Consider the following 25,366-nt stretch of genomic DNA (forward strand, 5'->3'; position numbering starts at 1 on the left):
GGTATGTTGGCCCATTCCTCCATGCAGATCTCCTCTAGAGCAGTGATGTTTTTGGCTTTTCGCTTGGCAACACGGACTTTCAACTCCCTCCAAAGGTTTTCTATAGGGTTGAGATCTGGAGACTGGCTAGGCCACTCCAGGACCTTGAAATGCTTCTTACGAAGCCACTCCTTCATTGCCCTGGCGGTGTGCTTTGGATCATTGTCATGTTGAAAGACCCAGCCACGTTTCATCTTCAATGCCCTTGCTGATGGAAGGAGGTTTGCACTCAAAATCTCACGATACATGGCCCCATTCATTCTTTCATGTACCCGGATCAGTCGTCCGGGCCCCTTTGCAGAGAAACAGCCCCAAAGCATGATGTTTCCACCACCATGCTTTACAGTAGGTATAATGTTTGATGGATGCAACTCAGTATTCTTTTTCCTCCAAATACGACAAGTTGTGTTTCTATCAAACAGTTCCAGTTTCGCTTCATCAGACCATAGGACATTCTCCCAAAACTCCTCTGGATCATCCAAATGCTCTCTAGCAAACTTCAGACGGGCCCGGACATGTACTGGCTTAAGCAGTGGGACACGTCTGGCACTGCAGGATCTGAGTCCATGGTGGCGTAGTGTGTTACTTATGGTAGGCCTTGTTACATTGTTCCCAGCTCTCTGCAGTTCATTCACTAGGTCCCCCCGCATGGTTCTGGGATTTTTGCTCACCGTTCTTGTGATCATTCTGACCCCACGGGGTGGGATTTTGCGTGGAGCCCCAGATCGAGGGAGATTATCAGTGGTCTTGTATGTCTTCCATTTTCTAATTATTGCTCCCACTGTTGATTTCTTCACTCCAAGCTGGTTGGCTATTGCAGATTCAGTCTTCCCAGCCTGGTGCAGGGCTACAATTTTGTTTCTGGTGTCCTTTGACAGCTCTTTGGTCTTCACCATAGTGGAGTTTGGAGTCAGACTGTTTGAGGGTGTGCACAGGTGTCTTTTTATGCTGATAACAAGTTTAAACAGGTGCCATTACTACAGGTAATGAGTGGAGGAAAGAGGAGACTCTTAAAGAAGAAGTTACAGGTCTGTGAGAGCCAGAAATCTTGATTGTTTGTTTCTGACCAAATACTTATTTTCCACCATAATATGCAAATAAATTCTTAAAAAAACAGACAATGTGATTTTCTGGATTTTTTTTTCTCAGTTTGTCTCCCATAGTTGAGGTCTACCTATGATGTAAATTACAGACGCCTCTCATCTTTTTAAGTGGTGGAACTTGCACTATTGCTGACTGACTAAATACTTTTTTGCCCCACTGTATATCACAGCTTGTAAATGCTTCTTGTAGCCAGCCAAGAGTCTTTCAATTCTTGTTTGAGAGATTTTCATCCATTCTTCCTTGGAAAATTCTTCCAGTCCTGTAAGATTTCTGGGTCGTCTTTCATGTACTGCTATTTTGAGATCTAGCCAAGATTTTCAAGCCACGTAGTATATTGCCCAGTCACGTAGTATATTGCCCAGCTTACGTAGTATATTGCCCGGTAACGTAGTATATTGCCCAGTGACGTAGTATATTGCCCAGTCACGTAGTATATTGCCCAGTCACGTAGTATATTGCCCAGTCATGTAGTATATTGCCCAGCCACGTAGTATATTGCCCGGTAACGTAGTATATTGCCCAGCCACGTAGTATATTGCCCAGTGACGTAGTATATTGCCCAGTGACGTAGTATATTGCCCAGCCACGTAGTATATTGCCCGGTAACGTAGTATATTGCCCAGTGACGTAGTATATTGCCCAGTCACGTAGTATATTGCCCAGCCACGTAGTATATTGCCCAGTGACGTAGTATATTGCCCAGTGACGTAGTATATTGCCCAGCCACGTAGTATATTGCCCAGCGACGTAGTATATTGCCCAGCCACGTAGTATATTGCCCGGTAACGTAGTATATTGCCCAGCCACGTAGTATATTGCCCAGTGACGTAGTATATTGCCCAGCCACGTAGTATATTGCCCGGTAACGTAGTATATTGCCCAGTGACTTAGTATATTGCCCAGTCACGTAGTATATTGCCCAGCCACGTAGTATATTGCCCAGTGACGTAGTATATTGCCCAGTGACGTAGTATATTGCCCAGTGACGTAGTATATTGCCCAGCCACGTAGTATATTGCCCGGTAACGTAGTATATTGCCCAGTGACGTAGTATATTGCCCAGCCACGTAGTATATTGCCCAGCCATGTAGGCAGCATCAATAGTAAAACGTTTGTCACACAGGGTTAATAGCAGCGTTAACCGAGTGCGTTACACCGCGGCATAATGCAGTCGGTTAACGCTGTGAGCGCTGACTGGAGGGGAGTATGGAGGGGGCACTGACTGCGGGGAGGAAGGAGTGGCCATGTCGCCGCCGGACTGTGTCCGTCGATGATTGGTCGTGGCTGTTTTGCCGCGACCAATCAGCGACCTGGATTTCCATGACAGACAGAGGCCGCGACCAATGAATATCTGTGTCGGACAGAAGGACAGACAGAAGGACAGACAGACGGAAGTGACCCTTAGACAATTATATAGTAGATATCTATCTATCTATCTATCTATCTATCTATCTATCTATCTGTCTATATATATCTGAAATACGTCAAATTTAACTATAGTCCTTTTAGAGTTCGTTTCATCTTCAACTTGCTTAACTGTTCACAATAACAGTGATCTTGACCAGGGGTGTCCAGACTTTTACATGGCAGTGTATATAACAGGATGGGACCCAGGATAAGGGACATATATACCTGGATGGGGGATATATATACCAGGATGAAGGATATATATATATATATATATATATATATATATATATATATATATATATGGTGTATATATATATATATATATATATATATATATATATATATATATATATATAAAAGGGGGCACTTGGGCCCATCAGGCTCTAGTTTCAGCACTGGGTCTGCACATCTGTTGTTATTTCTCACCTCTCTGACTTTCTCGGCTTTCCCCTTTTAATATCATTGACTGTTAGCCTCACTGCATATATTATATGTGATGTGAATAAAAAGACGTTTGTGCTTAGGGATTTGTGGAAGCATCATGTTCTGTGAATACAATATTTTTCCAGCCTGATCAGTCCTTTTGTCCCTGTAATTCTAGTTATGAGTAGCCTTTGTGGTCTGTAGTAGTCTGAATACAGCCCATTCCTTTACATGTACTTTATTTAAACTCTAGCTTACTGTTAGCAAACTCATCCTTTGTAAATTCTCAGTCCGCCTGTCACTAGATAATAATGGCCAGGTGTTATCATACCCGGTGTCCTTTACTAGACAGACATTTAGGACCACTGGTTACCCCACGTGTGACTGTAACGACGTGTCCTAACCATTGCTGTAAATTGACCTTATATCATTTCTAATACATTATAAATAGTGACACTAGTGTCGGACAGAGCGTCTCTGTCCATGTCTACTTCATTACGATCCTTGTTGTTAACTGGGTCAAATTATCCATAGGAATTATTGGCTCACAAAAAATAGTCTCTAATCACAAGTGATTGGTGACAAACGGAGCTGGACCTTTGGACGCTGTAATGTTCGGAGCTAATTACGGTCCTTGGCCCACTAGATGATCTTCTGGGTCTTGGTGGGCTTGTCGTATCTTGTGGATACTATATACAGTGTAGTGAGAATATGTTCACATCCTTTTACTTTCTTCCCAGTTGGTTTCTTTACAGCTTTTTTTTCCAAAAAATTGATAATAATATTTTTTCTCAACAACCTCCACATAATACCTCACACTACTAATACAAAATCAGGTCTCTCAAGGTGACCAAAAATAATAAGTGTTCAAACCCCGTACATCCCCAGCGCCTGATGCTGCCACCACCGTACTTTATCATTGCAGACTAGGAAGGCTCCAGTACAAGAAGGTCCTCCCAATAGTCTACATGGGTAAATCCAAGAAAAATCCGTCTCTACATAGATAGTTGTAACTGGATCGTCTGTTTAATTGGTCATTTGCCATTTATCCAACCAGATAGATGGCTGTATAGATCGCTCAGTGAGCATCGTTTGCTTTGGTCTGTTTGTGTAACTAGGCATTCAAACGACCACCGATTGGTAAAAGTTTACCGATCATTGGTTGTACAGTGCCGCCGGTCGGGCTGTATAAACGGACCCTAATCAGTGAGGCTAAATGTGATTTACAGCCAAATAAACTTTCTTAAAGGGCAATGCCATTAAAACAAAAGGAGTGAAAAGGAAAGAAAACGGTTAACGAGAACAATGAATGCCCTTCATGTGTGTGAATAGTAAAAGAGATTTTCCCACTATCAAAGTATATTTTAATTAATAGTTCTTGGAATAATAATAAATCCACAATTGGTTGTGTTTAAATAAAATGTTCCTGTGCTGAGATAATATTGTGTAATGGCTATGTCTGACTGTGCAGGAACATGGTCTGATGGTACCACATGTCCTAGGGAAAGGGGGAAGGGAAAGAGTATACGGACAGCACGGAATCACAGCTCATTCTTTCTGTGAGGTAAAGCTTGTTTCTAAACCGGCAGGGAAATGTTTCACCTCACAGATAAGAATAAGCTGTGATCCTGTGCCATCCTGCCTGTATACTCTCTTTTGCTTAACCCCATGCCCAAGAGCTGTGGTATGATCAGACCATGCTCCTGCACGGTCAGACACGGCCATTACACAGTACACAGCAGGGACACATTTATAAGATTATCTCAGCACAGGAACATTTTTTATAACACATCCAATTGTGGAACGTATTATTGCTCCAAGATGTACTAATTAAAATGTACTTTGTTCTTAGGAAAACACCTTTAATTCTCTTTTGGACCACATAACTTTGCCAGAAGAGGGAAGAAAGGGGGATGCAGCTGCAGTTTTTCTCTATGTGTGTGAGAGGAGAAATAGGAGGTGCAACATGAATATGAAAAGATGAATGAACTCTTTAAAGAGTAATCATGATTTCAAAAGATTTTTTATACATAGAGGCTGCAAAGTTCTGGTGATCGGTGATGTCTGGGTCCTGAAACACTCAGGTAGCCCCCCATTGATTTCCTAAATCCCTTCTCTGAAGTGCTCAGTTCCTGCATGAGAGCACACGCAGAGCAGAGTACAGGCACAATAGAAACTATGGGTCCATATACAGCTCCGTGACAGTGGCGTACGGACCGATAGACATACTGCTGAGGTTCTACACCCGTCAGTCAGCGCTCATGCAGAAGCTGCACACTTCAGAGACATGTTTACACTGATTGGTGGGGCTTTCAGGGCCCGGACCCTAATTGATTAGAAGAACTTTGCAGCCTTTATGATGTGCAAAAAATGTTTTGAAATGATAGACACCCTTTAAGCAAGCATGGTGAAAGAAACAGCAGAAGGATTGAAAAAGGCCCAAAATATGGAGGTTAAATACATTTCTGGCTGCACTGTAGAGTAGGTCTACATCTGACGAAGAAGAGATGAACAAATCTTACATAGCGGTAGATATTTAGTATTACAAATAAAACGTAAGACATTTTCTTTCCGGTATTCCTAAGAAAATTCCAAAACAATATGTTACATTTTGGATAGCGTTCTTATAATGTCAAGGATTCGGCAATCTTATGTTGGAACCTGTCAGTGAGTCTGATACTTTGATGGCTACTCATGTACGTTGTTGTCTATCACATGTCGGATTGTCTGTCACATATTCCTCTATCACTACATGTTGTTTCCTTTTTCTTCCTTTAGGGAACAACCCATCTTCAGCACCAAAGCCCATGTCTTCCAGATTGATCCAAACACAAAGAAGAACTGGGTTCCCACCAGCAAACATGCAGTTACTGTGTCCTATTTCTACGATAGCACAAGGAATGTCTATAGGATAATTAGTCTGGATGGGTCGAAGGTAAAAAACAAAAAGAAAATTATTTCAGACTTTTGGTGAATTGATGCTTTAAGTGAATCTCAAGTTAACAGATACTATTGCCTTTCTATCTTCTGCTTTTACCATGACCTGACCACCATGGGTGACATCAATTTTCAATGACATTTTGCAGCCTAAATTTGCTATCCCCTGTCCTTCAGTTGAAGCCGTAGCTTTTCCCTGCAGTTTTTACCATTTGCAGAAATCCTGTAGATTTAGCATTTTCAAGAGGATTGTGCAGCTGTGGATTTTCTTCTGCAAAATGTCCTCAGTGGATGTTTCCTTAGGGCGCTTTCACACAAATACGTGGTGGCCTTATTTTCATAGCACTATTATATGATTTGTCCAAGGCTCCCGTGATCTAATAGCTTAATATATATTTATTTTGCTTTAAGTTCCGTTCACGAGGTTGGAATTTATGGTCGTAAAAATGGACAAGAACATATGGCAATGTATTTAGGGCTTGTTCAGACGAGTGTATAATCGGTCCATGTGCACCACAGACCGCACATGGACTCGTTGTGGCCAGTGTGCCAGGGTACATGGATGATTTTACACACGGACTAATGGTTTTACATGGTAAAAACAAATCGAGCATGCACTACTTTGGCCCAGAATTATTCATGGAATGAAAGTTGAGCACACACAACTGCACGCGGATCATGTCACATCCACAATTTGCGGTTTCGACTGACCCGATTTTCAATACACGCCTGTACCTAGCCTTATATGAACCTTTTCTTTCAGGTGGAAGGGGCTGTTCATCTAATAATCACTTAACTTTTTCCAAGTTCTTGACATCAGTCGTTACCGGTGATGCGTATGTTATCAACAAGTATTGTAATGCTGGAGTGCATCCAAAAAAGGAAGAGAATAAGAGAACGATGGATACTTCTCTTTTGTATGCATTGCGGTGCTTGCCTTGAAACACTGGCTCAAACATTGCCATAAGCACTGACAGCCTCAGGCGACGTTCGGATAAGCCTTATTTCAGTCCATTTGCTATGCAGAAACAGACGTAACACACACCAATGTTAATCGCTGTGCTAGTTCACCTGATTAGCCTTCCACACATAACAACGAGTGGCAAACAATTGCAGCCTGCACTAGTCTTATTTTTTTTCTCTGCTGACACTCTGCCACCTGAATGGATTGTTTTCTCTTTGAATGCACCAACTAATGGCGCATTAAAAGATGGTGTCTGTCTGGTCATTGCAGAATTTGGCAGGATTGGAGGCAAAATGGAGACAAAAAGAAGGGTTAGATGACTTTCACCTTTCCATTCACATATGATTGGTCATCAGTTTGTACAGAAGATCGGGCGACCCCTGTGTTGGACATAGGTGTGGGTCTAAATAGGTATTTATGGCATATCTGATGGATATGTAGTAAAAGTATGTCATGAGACAAGCCCTTTAATGGCAATAAAAGCACAATCTCAGTGGAGGTTAAAAAGAGATCATACTATAATCTATGAATCCCAACATACCGTAGTTGGACTTTTTATGCTTATAGCGAAGCATTGATGTTGCTGGCAAGTCCTGGTAATCAGAGATGAACAACAAGATGCGAGAGATCCATATCTAGCAGCCACATTGGTAGTTCTTGTCGCCAACCAGAGCCCAGTGAACAACCTTCAAGAATACTTTGCACCTCTTCCGATTTGTAGGACCATCACAACCTTATTGTCGCAGCACAACAAACACATGACGTCAAGCAAGACCTACTAATAATCAGTGGCGTGAGGGATTCCGGAAGGTAGGAGGTTCTCAGTGCTTTGGCAGCCTCAAACTAACGACATGATTGCGGGACCATGGTCCTGTGAATCTTTTTGCTCATGTTTAATGGTAATTATTTTTATCAACACCTGGGTGACCAAAAATATATTGGCGGAGTAGACTAAATGTCTGGAAATTGACTTTCAGGGTGTAACCCTATCGCTTCCAATCCAATCTAGTTACTGTGAGATCCAGGACAGTTCCCGAAGAGCTCTGATTTCTGGCCATGACGCTTGGATTTCCTACCCGCACTACATTTATCTTCATTAAGAAAACTGCTGTTTCATAGTTGCGGTACATACATCTGCCGAGCTGCCCAATTCATATACATGTCATACCATTGAGCGTTTCCGCAGCAGTCTGCTATTTTAGTAAAATTTAGCATTGATGGAGAGGTGATTCGTCTTGCAGACACATTTTAAATAAATACATTCATTTTGGACGGCCAGCAGTTTAATTAACTTTTCTTTTAGCTCTAAGCTATATTTGTAAGTTTACGACTTCGTCAGCAAATCCTCATCTTCGGTTTCCTAGTGCAGATGTTTGAGGTTTTGTGATGATTCTGCTTCTTTCTGTGAATGAAACTTGCTGATCCATTTATTACTGCATGCTTGTGTAAGGCCTCTGTATGGAGGAGGTCAAATTATTAATACATGTGAAGAAACATTACCAAAAAGTTGGCGCATTTGGCTGCAGCATCTCCTCTACTTAACAGATTAGAAATGTAGGATTCACAAGTATATAAATATATACAAGTCTGAAAAGTGCAGAAAATTAGGCTTCGGCAAGTTTTTGAATTCGTTTTTTGGCTGCCCAAAGTCGTCAATGTGTCCTCCCAATCCACTGGAGCACTAAGACCTATCATGAGAGAAGAACGAAATGTTGAAACCTCACCACCCACACATTTTTTCCATTGCGTCTGTACAAATAATGTTTAATCGTGTAATGCAGGAGTACCCCATCTTTCTTACATTGAGAGCCACATGAGCGCTAAGAGACAGTCGTGAGCCACATCCGGAGCCTCCTGAGTGGTGACATCTAGCTCCGCCCTCTCTCCCCCCAATAGTTAATCCTAGATCCCCCAATACCAATATAAGTCAAAGCTTCCCCATAGAACTCACATTGTATGCTTCCATCCAGGGGTTCCCACCTTACCCACCATTGGTATTGTCACATTAGGCACTCCCACCATACTATCGCATCCAGCTCCAAGCGGCCCCCTATCTGGCAATATCATTCTTTCTCCAGCTTAACATATTTATCCCTCCAACCCCTAGGCCAGTATATGTGCATCCAGAACTGACGTTCTATTCGGAGCTACTCACAAAACTCACCATCTGGAGACCTTCTCTTCGTAACTGTTTGTTAGACCTGTTGCTAGTGTGCCTAGCTGGCACACAGCCGCCAACCACACATCATGGACCTGCGAGCCACATGTGGCTTCCAAGCCATGGGTTGGGGACCTATGATGTAGTGGGATAATGTGTGGATTTTACGCTTGGACCCCATTGGTTTATCCAAAGTACACTCAGGAGACTTTCATTATCATCACGTCAGTTACATTGGATCTAGTAATGACTTTTGAGCCTGGTCAATTCTTCTAACTTATGGTGCCCAATAAGTTATATTTGTCTCAAAAGTTATAGGGTAACTAAAGGTTTTTTATATTATTTAATTATCCTCCAGGCATGATAAAGCTATGAAATATTGTAAAATTCTTAATTACCTTATTTTGCTTACTACTTTCCTAAAAAAGTATCCTGCAGGGTTGTTTCAATGCCAAGTTGATGTTGCTTTTAACTGCTGTTCAGCTATGATCCCTTTTTTTTTTTTTTTTACAGAATTCGTGAATTCCCCTGTCTGAGTATAGTAAAAATCAGAGAAGCTCAGAGAGAGGAATTACCGTACTCTGTTCATAAGTAGAGTACAGATCTTAAGTGAGCAGCAGTTGAAAGCGGTTTCTAATGAAGCTTGAAATGGATGTGTGACTCAGCACTGCAGCATGAAGTAATAAAAATATGACTAATAAGTACACTGCTAAAAGTCACAACTTTGCTATACTCGGAGGATAGCGAAATATAAAAAAATAGTCTTTAAGTTAGATATATATCTCAAGTATGCTCTGACCACAGTCGTGGTAAATCAGAAGTGTCATCTAGAGGCCTGCGGTGTATGGCAATAGCCTCCTCTAATCCTTGTCCTATTTAGAGTATATATGACCTTGCGCAAACCCTATGTCTTCCCTATATAACTTTCTGTACATTAATTATGCATTGACAGTGCGCTCTATTTCTTGTCATGGGTTGTAAAAAAAACTCATCTAACTTAGCTTGTCTAACACTAATTAGTTATTTGGCAATGTGCTCCTCTGGTGTCACAGATGAAAAATAAACTGCAATGATGTTTTAAAAGCAATTAAAAGCAAATATGTGTTTGTTTGTTTTTACTAGGGATGAACAGTATAGGTTTCTCAATGTTGTCCTTGCTTTCTGAGACAAGGGTGAAAACCTAAACTAGCAAAATATTTTCAGGAATCAAGTAGTATTAGCAAGCAGGTTGTAACTTCTGTGGCTCTTTAGAAATGGCGCTAGTTTGGTTCCCCACTGATTAATACAGGGCAATGACTAAAACAGAGTAATACAATTTTGAATCTCATCTTTCATATATTTTCTTTCTGATTTTGGTTTTACACTTTTATGTCTGTTTCTGCCAGGCAATAATAAATAGCACCATCAGTCCCAACATGACATTCACTAAAACATCCCAGAAGTTTGGCCAGTGGGCGGACAGCAGGGCTAACACAGTGTACGGCCTTGGCTTCTCCTCCGAGCATCATCTCACAAAGGTGAGTGTACTGTGCATGATGTACACACATTTGTTATTTTTATTATTATTTGGAGACACTTTTGGTTTAAAAATACTGATCCAAACTCCTGAAAGTAGCGGAGAACATAGACAGCAGAAGCTCAGACCAGACTGAAGATGTGCCGAAAGTGGCTCATTTCTGGATGATACATTTGGGGACTGACACAGTTATCTAACTTTGCACAACCTTTTGATTGGCGTATTTTTACAACAGTGTTGGTGCGTTTTAATCTACACACCTTCCCAGTAAAATATACCACCTTTTCACTAAATCATACCTCCTTGTCAATACTGGGATGCTTAAGAAATAATGTTTTTTCTGATGTAGTAAGGTTTTGTCTGCATTGCCACTGGTGCATAGCACGGTACCCTAAATGATGATATCAGTCTGTGGTTTTGCCTTAAAAAAGCCCTCCTCCTCCCATCAAAGATTTTATCCTCTTTATTGCAGTCATCATGTAGCACTGTGTACTTACAATTGCTCATTTTGCCTTTCTACCCAGCTAATTCTTTTCCATTAGGTCTATGACATCACATAATTAAAAACTGACTGCTTGAATCCTTCTAAGCTCTGTGTAGAAAAAGGAGGTCAATTTTACCTGTATGAGTCACGAGTCACTGCGAACAGTGAAAAAGATAAGAATTAGCTGGGTAGAAAGGCAAAATGAGCAATTGTAAGTACAGAGTAATATATAATATGATGACTGCAATATACTAAGAGGATAAAAACTTTGATGGGAGTACTACTTCTTTAAAGGGACTCTCTCAGCATGATCTTCCTTCCGAAGCCATCTACATGGGCATGCAGGTCATAGGAAGATGGATAAAATGATACCATGATGTCTAAGATCAAATGTCTTATTCCATTGAAATCCATGTTTTTTTAATATGTAAATGAGCTGTTCAGGACTATAGGCCGAACATAGATCTCACATAGAATCTGCCTCCAGAGATTATTTTAAATGAAAAGGAAGTTACCATTGGGAGACATGTAATGACTGACAACCTGCTCTCCTGACACACATATATCACACACAGAGCTGTGAGAGCTGCAGCTTGTTTGTTATGAGACAAAGTTCAGTTCTACTGTTCTGTGTTAGTTACATGTTTCACCCAGATAACATCCCTTTCCATTTCAAATAATCTCTGGAGGCAGACTCTCGGGGAGATCTATGTCCGGCCCATAGATCTTAACAGCTCATTTACATATTAACCCCTTTACCCCCAAGGGTGGTTTGCACGTTAATGACCAGGCCAATTTTTACAATTCTGACCACTGTCCCTTTATGAGGTTATAACTCCGAAACGCTTCAACGGATCCTGGTGATTCTGACATTGTTTTCTTGTGACATATTGTACTTCATGATAGTGGTAAAATTTCTTTGATAGTACCTGCGTTTATTTGTGAAAAAAACGGAAATTTGGCGAAAATTTTGAAAATTTCGCAATTTTCAAACTTTGAATTTTTATGCAATTAAATCACAGAGATATGTCACACAAAATACTTAATAAGTAACATTTCCCACATGTCTCCTTTACATCAGCATAATTTTGGAACCAATTTTTTTTTTATTAGGGAGTTATAAGGGTTAAAAGTTGACCAGCAATTTCTCATTTTTACAACACCATTTTTTTTTAGGGACCACGTCTCATTTGAAGTCATTTTGAGGGGTCTATATGATAGAAAATGCCCAAGTGTGACACCATTCTAAAAACTGCACCCCTCAAGGTGCTCAAAACCACATTCAAGAAGTTTATTAACCCTTCAGGTGTTTAATAGGAATTTTTGGAATGTTTAAATAAAAATGAACATTTAACTTTTTTTTCACAAAAAATTTACTTCAGCTCCAATTTGTTTTATTTTACCAAGGGTAACAGGAGAAATTGGACCCAAAAAGTTGTTGTCCAATTTGTCCTGAGTATGCTGATACCCCATATGTGGCAGTAAACCACTGTTTGGGCGCATGGGAGAGCTCGGAAGGGAAGGAGCGCTATTTGACTTTTCAATGCAAAATTGACAGGAATTGAGATGGGACGCCATGTTGCGTTTGGAGAGCCACTGATGTGCCTAAACATTGAAACCCCCCACAAGTGACACCATTTTGGAAAGTAGACCCCCTAAGGAACTTATCTGGATGTGTGGTGAGCACTTTGACCCACCAAGGGCTTCACAGAAGTTTATAATGCAGAACCGTAAAAATAAAAAATCATATTTTTTCACAAAAATTATATTTTTGCCCCCAATTTTTTATTTTTCCAAGGGTAAGAGAAGAAATTGGACCTCAAAAGTTGTTGTCCAATTTGTCCCGAGTACGCTGATACCCCATATGTGGCAGTAAACCACTGTTTGGGCGCATGGGAGAGCTCGGAAGGGAAGGAGCGCCGTTTGACTTTTCAATGCAAAATTGACAGGAATTGAGATGGGACGCCATGTTGCGTTTGGAGAGCCACTGATGTGCCTAAACATTGAAACCCCCCACAAGTGACACCATTTTGGAAAGTAGACCCCCTAAGGAACTTATCTGGATGTGTGGTGAGCACTTTGACCCACCAAGGGCTTCACAGAAGTTTATAATGCAGAGCCATAAAAATAAAACAAAATTTTTTTCCCACAAAAATTATTTTTTAGCCCCCAGTTTTGTATTTTCCCTAGGGTAACAGGAGAAATTGGACCCCAAAAGTTGTTGTCCAATTTGTCCTGAGTACGCTGATACCCCATATGTGGGGGGGAACCACCGTTTGGGTGCATGGGAGGGTTCGGAAGGGAAGGAGCGCCATTTGGAATGCAGACTTAGATGGAATGGTCTGCAGGCGTCACATTGCGTTTGCAGAGCCCCTAATGTACCTAAACAGTAGAAACCCCCCACAAGTGACACCATTTTGGAAAGTAGACCCCCTAAGGAACTTATCTAGAGGTGTGGTGAGCACTTTGACCCACCAAGTGCTTCACAGAAGTTTATAATGCAGAACCGTAAAAATAAAAAATCATATTTTTTCACAAAAATTATATTTTTGCCCCCAATTTTTTATTTTTCCAAGGGTAAGAGAAGAAATTGGACCTCAAAAGTTGTTGTCCAATTTGTCCCGAGTCCGCTGATACCCAATATGTGGCAGTAAACCACTGTTTGGGCGCATGGGAGAGCTCGGAAGGGAAGGAGCGCCGTTTGACTTTTCAATGCAAAATTGACAGGAATTGAGATGGGACGCCATGTTGCGTTTGGAGAGCCACTGATGTGCCTAAACATTGAAACCCCCCACAAGTGACACCATTTTGGAAAGTAGACCCCCTAAGGAACTTATCTGGATGTGTGGTGAGCACTTTGACCCACCAAGGGCTTCACAGAAGTTTATAATGCAGAGCCATAAAAATAAAACAAAATTTTTTTCCCACAAAAATTATTTTTTAGCCCCCAGTTTTGTATTTTCCCTAGGGTAACAGGAGAAATTGGACCCCAAAAGTTGTTGTCCAATTTGTCCTGAGTACGCTGATACCCCATATGTGGGGGGGAACCACCGTTTGGGCGCATGGGAGGGTTCGGAAGGGAAGGAGCGCCATTTGGAATGCAGACTTATATGGAATGGTCTGCAGGCGTCACATTGCGTTTGCAGAGCCCCTAATGTACCTAAACAGTAGAAACCCCCCACAAGTGACACCATTTTGGAAAGTAGACCCCCTAAGGAACTCATCTTGATGTGTTGTGAGAGCTTTGAACCCCCAAGTATTTCACTACAGTTTATAACGCAGAGCCATGCAAATAAAAAATATTTTTTTTTCCACAAAAATTATATTTTAGCCCCCAGTTTTGTATTTTTCCAAGGTTAGCAGGAGAAATTGGACCCTAAATGTTGTTGTCCAATTTGTCCTGAGTACGCTGATACCCGATATGTGGGGGGAAACCACCGTTTGGGCGCATGGGAGGGCTCGGAAGGGAAGGAGCATCATTTGGAATGCAGACTTAGATGGATTGGTCTGCAGGCGTCACATTGCGTTTGCAGAGCCCCTAATGTACCTAAACAGTAGAAACCCCCCACAAGTGACCCCATATTGGAAACTAGACCCCTCAGTGAACTTATCTAGATGTGTTGTGAGAACTTTGAACCCCCAAATGTTTCACTACAGTTTATAACGCAGAGCCGTGAAAATAAAAAATCTTTTTGTTTTCCCACAAAAATTATTTTTTAGCCCCCAGTTTTGTATTTTCCCAAGGGTAACAGGAGAAATTGGTCCACAAAAGTTGTTGTCCAATTTGTCCTGAGTACGCTGATACCCCATATGTTGGGGTAAACCCCTGTTTGGGCACACAGGAGAGCTCGGAAGGGAAGGAGCACTGTTTTACTTTTTCAACACAGAATTGGCTGGAATTGAGATCGGACGCCATGTCGTGTTTGGAGAGCCCCTGATGTGCCGAAACAGTGGAAACCCCCAATTATAACTGAAACCCTAATCTAAACACACCCCTAACCCTAATTCCAACGGTAACCCTAACCACACCTCTAACCCTGACACACCCCTAACCCTAATCCCAACCCTATTCCCAACTGTAAATGTAATCTAAACCCTAACCCTAACTTTAGCCCCAACCCTAACTGTAGCCCCAACCCTAACCCTAACCCTAGCCCTAACCCTAGCCCTAACCCTAGCCCTAACCCTAACCCTAGCCCTAGCCCTAACCCTAGCCCTAACCCTAACCCTAGCCCTAACCCTAGCCCTAACCCTAGCCCTAACCCTAGCCCTTGCCCTAACCCTAGCCCTAACCCTAGCCCTAACCCTAGCCCTAGCCCTAACCCTAGCCCTAACCCTAGCCCTAATGGGAAAATGGAAATAAATACATTTTTTTTTATTTTTCCCTAACTAAGGGGGTGATGAAGGGGGGTTTGATTTACTTTTATAGCGAGTTTTTTAGCGGATTTTTATGATTGGCAGCCGTCACACACTGAAAGACCCTTTTTATTGCAAAAAATATTTTTTGCAATACCACATTTTGAGAGCTATAATTTTTCCATATTTTGGTCCACAGAGTCATGTGAGGTCTTGTTTTTTGCGGGACGAGTTGACGTTTTTATTGAAAACATTTTTGGGCACGTGACTTTTTTTTATCGCTTTTTATTCCGATTTTTGTGAGGAAGAATGACCAAAAGCCAGCTATTCATGAATTTCTATTGGGGGAGGCGTTTATACCGTTCCGCGTTTGGTAAAATTGATAAATCAGTTTTATTCTTCGGGTCAGTACGATTACAGTGATACCTCATTTATATCATTTTTTTATGGTTTGGTGCTTTTATACGATAAAAACTATTTTACAGAAAAAATAATTATTTTTGCATCGCTTTATTCTCAGGACTATAACTTTTTTATTTTTTTGCTGATGATGCTGTATGGCGGCTCTTTTTTTGCGGGACAATATGACGCTTTCAGCGGTACCATGGATATTTATATCTGTCCTTTTGATCGCGTGTTATTCCACTTTTTGTTCGGCGGTATGATAATAAAGCGTTGTTTTTTGCCTCGTTTTTTTTTTTTTTTCTTACGGTGTTTACTGAAGGGGTTAACTAGTGGGACAGTTTTATAGGTCGGGTCGTTACGGACGCGGCGATACTAAATATGTGTACTTTTATTGGTTTTTTTTATTTAGATGAAGAAATGTATTTATGGGAATAATATTTTTTTTTTTTTTCATTATTTTGGAATATTTTTTTTTATTTTTTTTACATATTTGGAAAATTTTTTTTTTACTTTTTTACTTTGTCCCAGGGGGGGACATCACAGATCAGTGATCTGACAGTTTGCACAGCACTCTGTCAGATCACTGATCTGACATGCAGCGCTGCAGCCTTCACAGTGCCTGCTCTAAGCAGGCTCTGTGAAGCCACCTCCCTCCCTGCAGGACCCGGATCCGCGGCCATCTTGGATCCGGGGCTCGAGCAGGGAGGGAGGTGAGGAGACCCTCGCAGCAACGCGATCACATCGCGTTGCTGCGGGGGGCTCAGGGAAGCCCGCAGGGAGCCCCCTCCCTGCGCGGTGCTTCCCTGCACCGCCGGCACATCGCGATCATCTTTGATCGCGGTGTGCCAGGGGTTAATGTGCTGGGGGCGGTCCGTGACCGCTCCTGGCACATAGTGCCGGATGTCAGCTGCGATAAGCAGCTGACACCCGGCCGCGATCGGCTATGACGTACTATCCCGTCCAGGGTCAGATAAGCCCAGGGCACCTCGACGGGATAGTACGTCTAAGGTCACAGAGGGGTTAAGAAATATGAAGATTTTTTCTGGAATAAGACATCAGATCACAGATATCAAGGTATCATTTTTATTATATGCATTTCTGTCTCAATTTTTTTTTTCTTGTGGATTCATTTTTTTTTTATTCCTTTAACTATATTTAACAGTGTTTATGCCGTTTACTTTTCAACCTCATTATTTTGTATATACTGTAGCACCATCATCTTTCATGGCACTGAATAATGTTTTAAAAAAGTATTTATGTAAAATAGTACAAATTTATCAGAATACTAAACACTGCAACAGTGAAGGCAGAGAACCCAAAATATGAGTGCAGAGGGGACCATACCGCGGGGCCCTTTATCTGCAGGGTTACCTGTGGTGACCATGTGGTGTACCACGTCAGTGATTGCCACCTTTTGATAACACAGACATGTCACAGTTAACAGCAATTCCAAATTTTTCTGGGCTATCCCAATTTTTCTAGAAACTTAGATGGCAAATTCAGGCATGTCCTGGACCTGAAAGGTGGCACGGATTATGTAAACTCCATCCAAAAGTGGCCGTGTATTGATGCCACCCCATTCATCGCACATTTCTCTGTACTGTGACATGGGTGCTGTGTACTTATCTCTTGGATTTCATTAATTTTCTTTTTCATTGATTAGTTTGCAGAAAAATTTCAGGAATTTAAAGAAGCTGCTCGATTAGCAAAGGAGAAATCCCAAGAAAAGATGGAGCTGACCAGTACTCCTTCCCAGGTAAGGTTCCCGCCAACTATTTTTATCATTGTTATTAGGGTATCCTAATGTTACCCATAAACCTTACTCTCCTGCATTATTTGTTTGGTTTTAAAAGGGTTTTCCAGTGAAACAGAATTATAATTGACTGATGTTTAAATAGTAAATAAGATTATTAATGTAGACCTTATATGATAGATGTCCCGACACTCCATCAACTGCTCCATCGAAGTCCTGGTGCCCTCGTTTCTGGCACTGTACTCAACACAAGATAGAGTGAGCAGAGCAGTATGTGAGGGGGCTGGCTTCAACAGCTAAGCCTGCTCCCACCTCTCTCTATACATCAAAGAAAGGGCTGGCTTAGATGTGACATGTCCAGTCAGTCGTCCCCTTCACACACTACTTCTGGGGACTTACCAACACAGGAAGATGTGTCCAAGACTCAACCAGTGGAGAGTTGAGCTACCTGGTCTAATAGAACTACAGTGGGTACGGAAAGTATTCAGACCCCCTTAAATTTTTCACTCTGTTTAATTGTAGCCATTTGGTAAATTCAAAAAAGTTTTTTTTTCACATTAATGTACACGATCTTGACTGAAAAAAACAAAAATGTAGAAATTTTTGCAAATTTATTAGAAAAGAAAAACTGAAATATCACATGGTCATAAGTATTGACACCCTCTGCTCAGTATTGAGTAGATGCACCCTTTGAGCTAGTACAGCCAAGAGTCTTCTTGGGAATGATGCAGCAAGTTTATCACACCTAGATTTTTGGATCTTCTGCCATTCTTCCTTACAGATCCTCTCCAGTTCCAGCAAGTTGGATGGTGAACGTTGGCGAACAGCCATTTGCGGGTCTCTCCAGAGATGCTCAATTGGGTTTAGGTCACGGCTCTGGCTGGGCCAGTCAAGAATGGTCACAGAGTTGTTCTGAAGCCACTCCTTTGTTATTTTAGCTGTGTGCTTAGGGTCATTGTCTTGTTGGAAGGTGAACCTTCAGCCAAGTCTGAGGTCCAGAGCACTTTGGAAGAGGTTTTCATCGAGGACATCTCTGTACTTGGCCGCATTCATGTTTCCTTCAATGACAACCAGTCGTCCTGTCCCTGCGGCTGAAAAACACCCCCATAGCATGATTCTGCCACCACCATGTTTCACTGTTGGGATTGTATTGGGAAGGTGATGAGCAGTGCCTGGTTTTCTCCACACATACTGCTTAGATTTATCACCAAAAAGGTCTATCTTCGTCTCATCAGACCAGAGAATCTTATTTCTCATAGTCTGGGAGTCCTTCATGTGTTTTTTTTTTAGAAAACTCTGTTTAGGCTTTCATATGTCTTGCACCGGGAGAGACTTCCATTGGGCCACTGTTCTATAAAGGCCTGACAGATGGAGGGCAGCAGTGATAGTTGACTTTGGGGAACTTTCTCCCATCTCCCTACTGCATCTCTGGAGCTCAGCCACAGTGATCTTGGAGTTCTTCTTTACCTCTCTCATCAAGGCTCTTCTCCCACAATTGCTCAGTTTGGCTGGACGGACAGATCTAGGAAGACTTCTGGTGGTCCCAAACTTCTTCCAATTAAGGATTATGGAGGCCACTGTGCTCTTAGGAACCTTGAGTACTGCAAAAATTCTGTTGTAACCTTGGCCAGATCTGTGCCTTGCCACAATTCTGTCTCTGAGCTCCTTGGCCAGTTCCTTTGACCTCATGATTCTCATTTGGTCTGACATGCACTGTGAGCTGTGAGGTCTTATATAGACAGGTGTGCGCCTTTCCAAATCAAGTCCTGTCAGTTTAATTAAACACAGCTGGACTCCAATGATGGAGTAGAACCATCTCAAGGAGGATCACAAGGAAATGGACATCATGTGACTTAAATAAGAGTGTCTGAGCAAAGGGTCTGAATAGTTTTTCTTTTTCAATAAATTTGCAAAAATGTCTACATTTCTGTTTTTTTTCAGTCAAGATCGGATGCAGAGGGCACATTAATGTAAAAAAATTTGAATTTTCCAAATGGCTGCAATGAAACAAATTGTAAAAAAATTAAAGGGATCTGAATACTTTCTGTACCCACTGTATATTAGAAATTATCTGACTTACTATTTTAGAAACTTTTTATTTAGATTTTTATCTTTTCAGTTTGTTAACCGCTCTTATTTACATGATAGTTATACAGACAAAACCTAAGATAAAAACAAACTGAGCAAATACTCGGTAATCAGTAAATGAATAAATAGTAATAGTACATGTAATTAACATAGGGTACTTAGTTAACACTATTGTGATAAAAAAAAGTGTAAAATCCATCCCATCGTGACAAGGTGTACCTAATCAGGTATCTAACTCTTGTAGTTCACCTCACTATGTGTTTCCCGTATGTTCAGACACCTGCCTGTGGAAAGTTAATTAAACACAAAGAACAGCCCAAAAAGGGGTAGCCATGCCCCCATTTGTATAAATATCATTTTGCTCTCATCTTAGCTTCTGTCTGTTAAATGGCCATAGTGTGAATGCACACCTTTGCAGTGCACTTGTACCTACATATTGTTTTAGTTTTTATGGGATGACTATGCAATAAAGCTCATTCCATCCGTGTTTGATCCTTGATGCTGTTATACTATGAATCCAATAAATGCCGTACAACATGTCTCCCTTCTGTACTACATGAAACAAGAACATCCTGTTCCCCTAATTGTGTTCTATTTCAGGTTGTCAGAAAGCTTTCTCCACTCACCAGCTTAGTGGATTTGATTGAAGGCCATTTGCATCTGACATCTGGTCATTGCCTGTTGAGTAAGGAATTGGTGTTGGTCCAGTTTTTACAACACAGGTGTCCAAATTGGCTGAAAGAAGCTGCAGTCACAATTGGCATGGCTTAGCCATCTCCACCGAGAGATGAGAGATGGAGAGCCTGCTGACACAAAAATCTAATCCAATTATGTAGATATGTGTCCCGTTTATTTTGGTTCTCTTATTTGAGAGGGACAGGCTATTCATGCTCAGAACCGACGTTACATTGCTGAAACCAAGTCATGCTGCTGGATTATCAATGTCCGACTGGTTTATTCTACAAGAGGAACAGTTCTTCAGAGGGTGACATTGGAAATAACGCCATTCAAGGTGACCTTCAAATTCACAGTTTATTACTAGCGGAAAAAGGGACTGACAGACGCAACATTAGATATCATGAATTATATTATAATACAATAGAAAAATATGAAGAAAGAAAAAAGCATATTTATAGGTCTAGATAGACTCAAATAATTGGAACACAAATCTGATAGTATCACAAGTGTTTTATCAGTCTTAAAATTGGTTCTCTCTGTTCAGTCTTTTGCTTCTGGTCTTGTGAAATTTCATGGTTTTTTTTTTTTGCAGTTTTTGCTGCGAGCTAAAAAAAATATATGAAGGAACACTAAAATCCCACATCCTACATATCACTGAATGAAATATTCCAGTTGCAAATCTTTATTCATTAAATAGTAGAATGTGTTGAGAACAATAAAACATAAAAATGATCAATGTAAATCAAAATGAATATCCCATGAAGGTCTGGATTTAGAATGATGCTCAAAATCAAAGTGGAAAATCAAATTACAGGCTGATCCAACTTCATTGAAAATGCCTCAAGACAAGAAAATGATGCTCAGTAGTGTGTTTGGCCTTCACGTGCCTGTATGACCTCCCTACAACGCCTGGGCAGGTTCCCAATTAGGCAGGATGTTCTCCTGAGGGATCACCGCCAAAACCTAGATTAAAGTGTCAGTCAACTCCTAGACAGTTTGTGGTGCAAAATGGCGTTGGTGGATGAAACAAGACATGATGTCTCAGATGTGCTTGATTGGATTCAGGTCTGGGGAACGGGCGGGCCAGTCCATAGCATCAATGCCGTCATCATGCAGGAGCTGCTGACACACTTTAGCACATGAGACCTAGCATTGTCAAGCATCAGTAGGAGCCCGGAGCCGACTGCACCTGCATATGGTTTCACAATGGGTCTGAGGATTTCATCCCGGTACCTAATGGCAGTCAAGGTACCTCTGGCTAGCAAATGGAGGGCTATGCGGCCATCCAAAGAAATGCCTCCCCACACCATTACTGACCCATTGCCACATGGGTCATGCTGGTGGATGTTGCAGGCAGCAGAACTTTGTCCATGTCTTCTCCAGACTGTCACATGTGCTCAGTGTGAACCTGCTCTTATCTGTGAAAAACACAGGGCCCAATGTTGAATCTGCCAGTCTTGGTGTTCTCTGCAAATGCCAATTGTGCTGTAAGCACAACACCCACTTTTAAACATCTCATACCACCCTCATGGAGTCTGTTTCTGAGAGTTTGAGCAGACACATGCACATTTGTGGCCTGCTGGAGGTCATTTTGCTGGGCTCTGACACTGCTCCTCCTGTTACTCCTTCCATAAAAGTGGACGTAGTGGTCCTCCTGCTGGGTTGTTGCACTCCTATTGTCCCCTCTATATCTCCTGGTGTACTGGCCTGTTTCCTGGTATCTGCTCCATGCTACGGGCACTACTGACAGACACAGCTACCCTTCTTGCCCCAGCTCACATTGATGTGCCAACCTTGATGAGCTGCACTACCTGAGCAACTTTTGTTTGTTGTAGACACCGCCTCATGCATGTACTGTAACTGTAGGGGTGAGAGCAATTACAAAATGCAAAAGTTACCAAAACAGCCAAAAAGGATAAGAACTGACAAATAGTTTGTGGTCGCCCCAGCACAACCACTCCTTTATATGGGTTGTTTTGCTAATTGCCTATCATTTCTACCTGTTGTGTGTTTCATTTGCACAACAGCAGGATAAATTGATTCACAATCAGTGTTGCTTCATAACTGGACAGGTTGATTTCACAGAAGTGTGATTGACTTAGAGTTACATTGTGTTGTTTAAGTGTTCCCTTTATTTTTTTGAGAAGTGTATTAGGAATCCTGATATCTTAGGTCATAAGGCCATACAGTTTAGACTAAATTGGGCTGTCAATTTACTGTTTATGGGGGTCTCCTAATTTTCCCCCAGCAGATGATGTTGGTAAGAGACAGATCAAACATATCAGATTCCTGATGATCGATCGTTTTGTTTTCCAATATCTTAGCTGCTGTCAGAGCAGTTTGGCAGGGACTCTCTGATAGAGGAACACAGAAGTGCACCGTCAAGGCGAGCGTTCTGGTGCATGTGGGAGTTGGGACAGATAGCGAACAGCCCAACGAAAATCCCATCATGTTTTAGCACAGCATCACATCACCGACCAGAGCTAGAGCCATATCTGTCTGCTGTGCTTACACTTTAAAGGGAACCTGTCATGTAATTTGTAGCATCTAAAGTGTCCACAGTGCGTTGTTAGTGATGCATTTTCTGGGGACTCAATTCCTTTAAAAATGTAGAATAAGGGTATGTGCCCACCTGCTCTGCATCCTAAACGCTGCATTCTAGGTTACAAGCACAGTGGATGGGATTTATAGAAAGTGTTGTGTCCCTGTTTAATCCCCTAAAATTCAATCTGCTAATAGCCTGCCTACTTTGAAACAATAACAGAAAATGTTATATCCTTGATAACCCTATTTCTCTTGTTGGCTAAAAGAGAAATGTTATATATATATATATATATATATATATATATATATATATATATATATATATATATACTAGATTGTGGCCCGATTCTAACGCATCGGGTATTCTAGAATATGCATGTCCCCGTAGTATATGGACAATGATGATTCCAGAATTCGCGGCAGACTGTGCCCGTCGCTGATTGGTCGAGGCAACCTTTATGACATCATCGTCGTCATGGCAACCATTATGACATCTACGTTGATACTGTGCCCGTTGCTGATTGGTCGAGGCCTGGCGGCCTCGACCAATCAGAGACGTGGGATTTCCTGGACAGACAGACAGACAGAGACAGACAGACGGAAAAACCCTTAGACAATTATATATATAGACTAGATGGCAGCCCGATTCTAAAGAATCGGGAGTCTAGAATCCATATATACTTTATTTATTCAAATGTAAGAATAATACAATTAATAAATAATAGTAAGAAAGAACAAAAATAATAGGCAGTATATGGAGAAAACACCAAACAAAAGTTCAAAATTGGTGTGAAAATGTCACTGAACCACTTCACAACTAAATATATATAGTTTTGGTAAATGGTATTATCATTTTTTTGACGAAATTCGGCAGGAGCTTGAAGAGCAACGTCACTGGGCCCGCCTCCACGCAGTAGAAACTTGCTGTGAGGTAAAAATTCAAAAATCACACCAAAATGGCGGGCGCAGTGTGTCACAGTACGGCACGTTTCTGATTGGTCGCTCGCAGCAGGCGGCAACCAATCAGACACTGGACACTGTTGACGTCACTTATCTCCGGACATTAGCTCCGGACATTAGCTCCGGACATTAGCTCCGGACATTAGCTCCGGACAAAGCCACGGAAGTTGGCACAAATTGCAGGAAGTAGTATTCTAGGCAATTATATATTAGATAGACACAATATATACACAATCAAATTGCTTTGAATAGCCCTGTCAATCTCAGTAATCTACAATGTAAAATGAATGTGATGGTTCATCCTCAGCAAAGCTGTGTGTACGGCTCCAGATCTCTCTCTTACGGGCCACAGGCACCATATCCATCCCTGACAGTACTGCTTCCAGGGGGACCACCTTTGTAATATGGCTTTCAGTAGAACACACCATAATATTCCTTCCTATGGATTCTGTCCAGTTCGGGCCCGTAACTATGGCTATCACATTACAGGTCCGTACAAAATAGCTTCATATGGCAGTGTTTCGCCTAACATTTCCGAGCAGCTCCTGTCCCTCCCTGTGATCAGCTTCTAGAAGAGAAGATCTAGAAATACGCTTTTAATAATTCCGAGTAAACCGCCATAGAATCACAGTGTACATATAAACTGCTTGTCGGGTCCGTTTTTACATTTCCCATCTAGATACTAACGGTTTGTATGTTTTCTTACAGGAATCTGCCGGAGGGGATCTCCAGTCTCCTTTAACGCCAGAAAGTATTAATGGAACGGATGACGAAAGAACAACCCCTGAAGTGACGCAAAATTCTGAACCAAGGGCTGAACCTACGCAGAATGCGTTGCCATTTACACATAGGTACCAATTCAGTTCACAAATCTTAATTAACTGATGTGTATCTGTGACTCTGGATAATCTCATTACTGCCTGACTAGTTGGCCGATTATATGCAATGACTGATTTTTGTTACTAAAACTACCATAAACCTAATTATGTAAAAAGGCAATGTACATTGAATGGATTACATTAAGCTGCATCAATGCAAATACTTGCACTGAAAGGGAGTCTGTCATTAGGTTTTTACTAACCCATGTGAAAGCAACATAATTTAGCGTTAGATACCCTGATTCCAGTGATATGCCACTTACTGGGCTGCTTGCTGTAATTTTGATAAAATCACTGCTTTATCTGCTGCAGATCTAGCAGTGCTCAAATACTGAGTGCTGTATAACTCCGCCCACACCACTGATTGGCAGCTTTTTGGCAATCAGTGGTGTGGGCGGGGTTATACAGAGCTCAGGGGTCCCGAGCTCAGCTAGATCTGCAGCAGATAAAACAGTGATTTTATCAAAATGACAGCGAGTAGCCCAATAAGTGACACATCTCTGGAATCAGGGTCTCTGCCTCTACATTATGCTGCTCTCAGATTAGGTGGGAAGACCTGGTAACAGATTCTCTTTAAAGGAGTATTTCCGGATTTTTAAGTAACTCGTCAACAGTAGGAAATGTTAGAACTTTCTCATTGTTGATTCCCGTGTCACTGCCAAGATCTTC

General features: G+C 41.5%; 1 protein-coding gene across 3 annotated transcripts in view; it reads left to right on the top strand.

Annotated features, from left to right (window-relative positions):
- HOMER1 (homer scaffold protein 1) overlaps positions 1-25,366 on the top strand; it is a 150,164-nt gene that overhangs the window by 26,475 nt on the left and 98,323 nt on the right. For all 3 annotated transcript variants that reach the window (XM_069749838.1, XM_069749847.1, XM_069749830.1), the window contains exons 3-6: positions 5,755-5,911; positions 10,421-10,552; positions 17,460-17,552; positions 24,528-24,670. In XM_069749838.1, the coding sequence (XP_069605939.1) occupies positions 5,755-5,911; positions 10,421-10,552; positions 17,460-17,552; positions 24,528-24,670 (525 nt within the window). The remainder of the gene's footprint in view (positions 1-5,754; positions 5,912-10,420; positions 10,553-17,459; positions 17,553-24,527; positions 24,671-25,366) is intronic.

The sequence above is a fragment of the Ranitomeya imitator genome, chromosome 1 (assembly GCF_032444005.1).
Source record: "Ranitomeya imitator isolate aRanImi1 chromosome 1, aRanImi1.pri, whole genome shotgun sequence".
Lineage (NCBI taxonomy): Eukaryota > Metazoa > Chordata > Amphibia > Anura > Dendrobatidae > Ranitomeya > Ranitomeya imitator.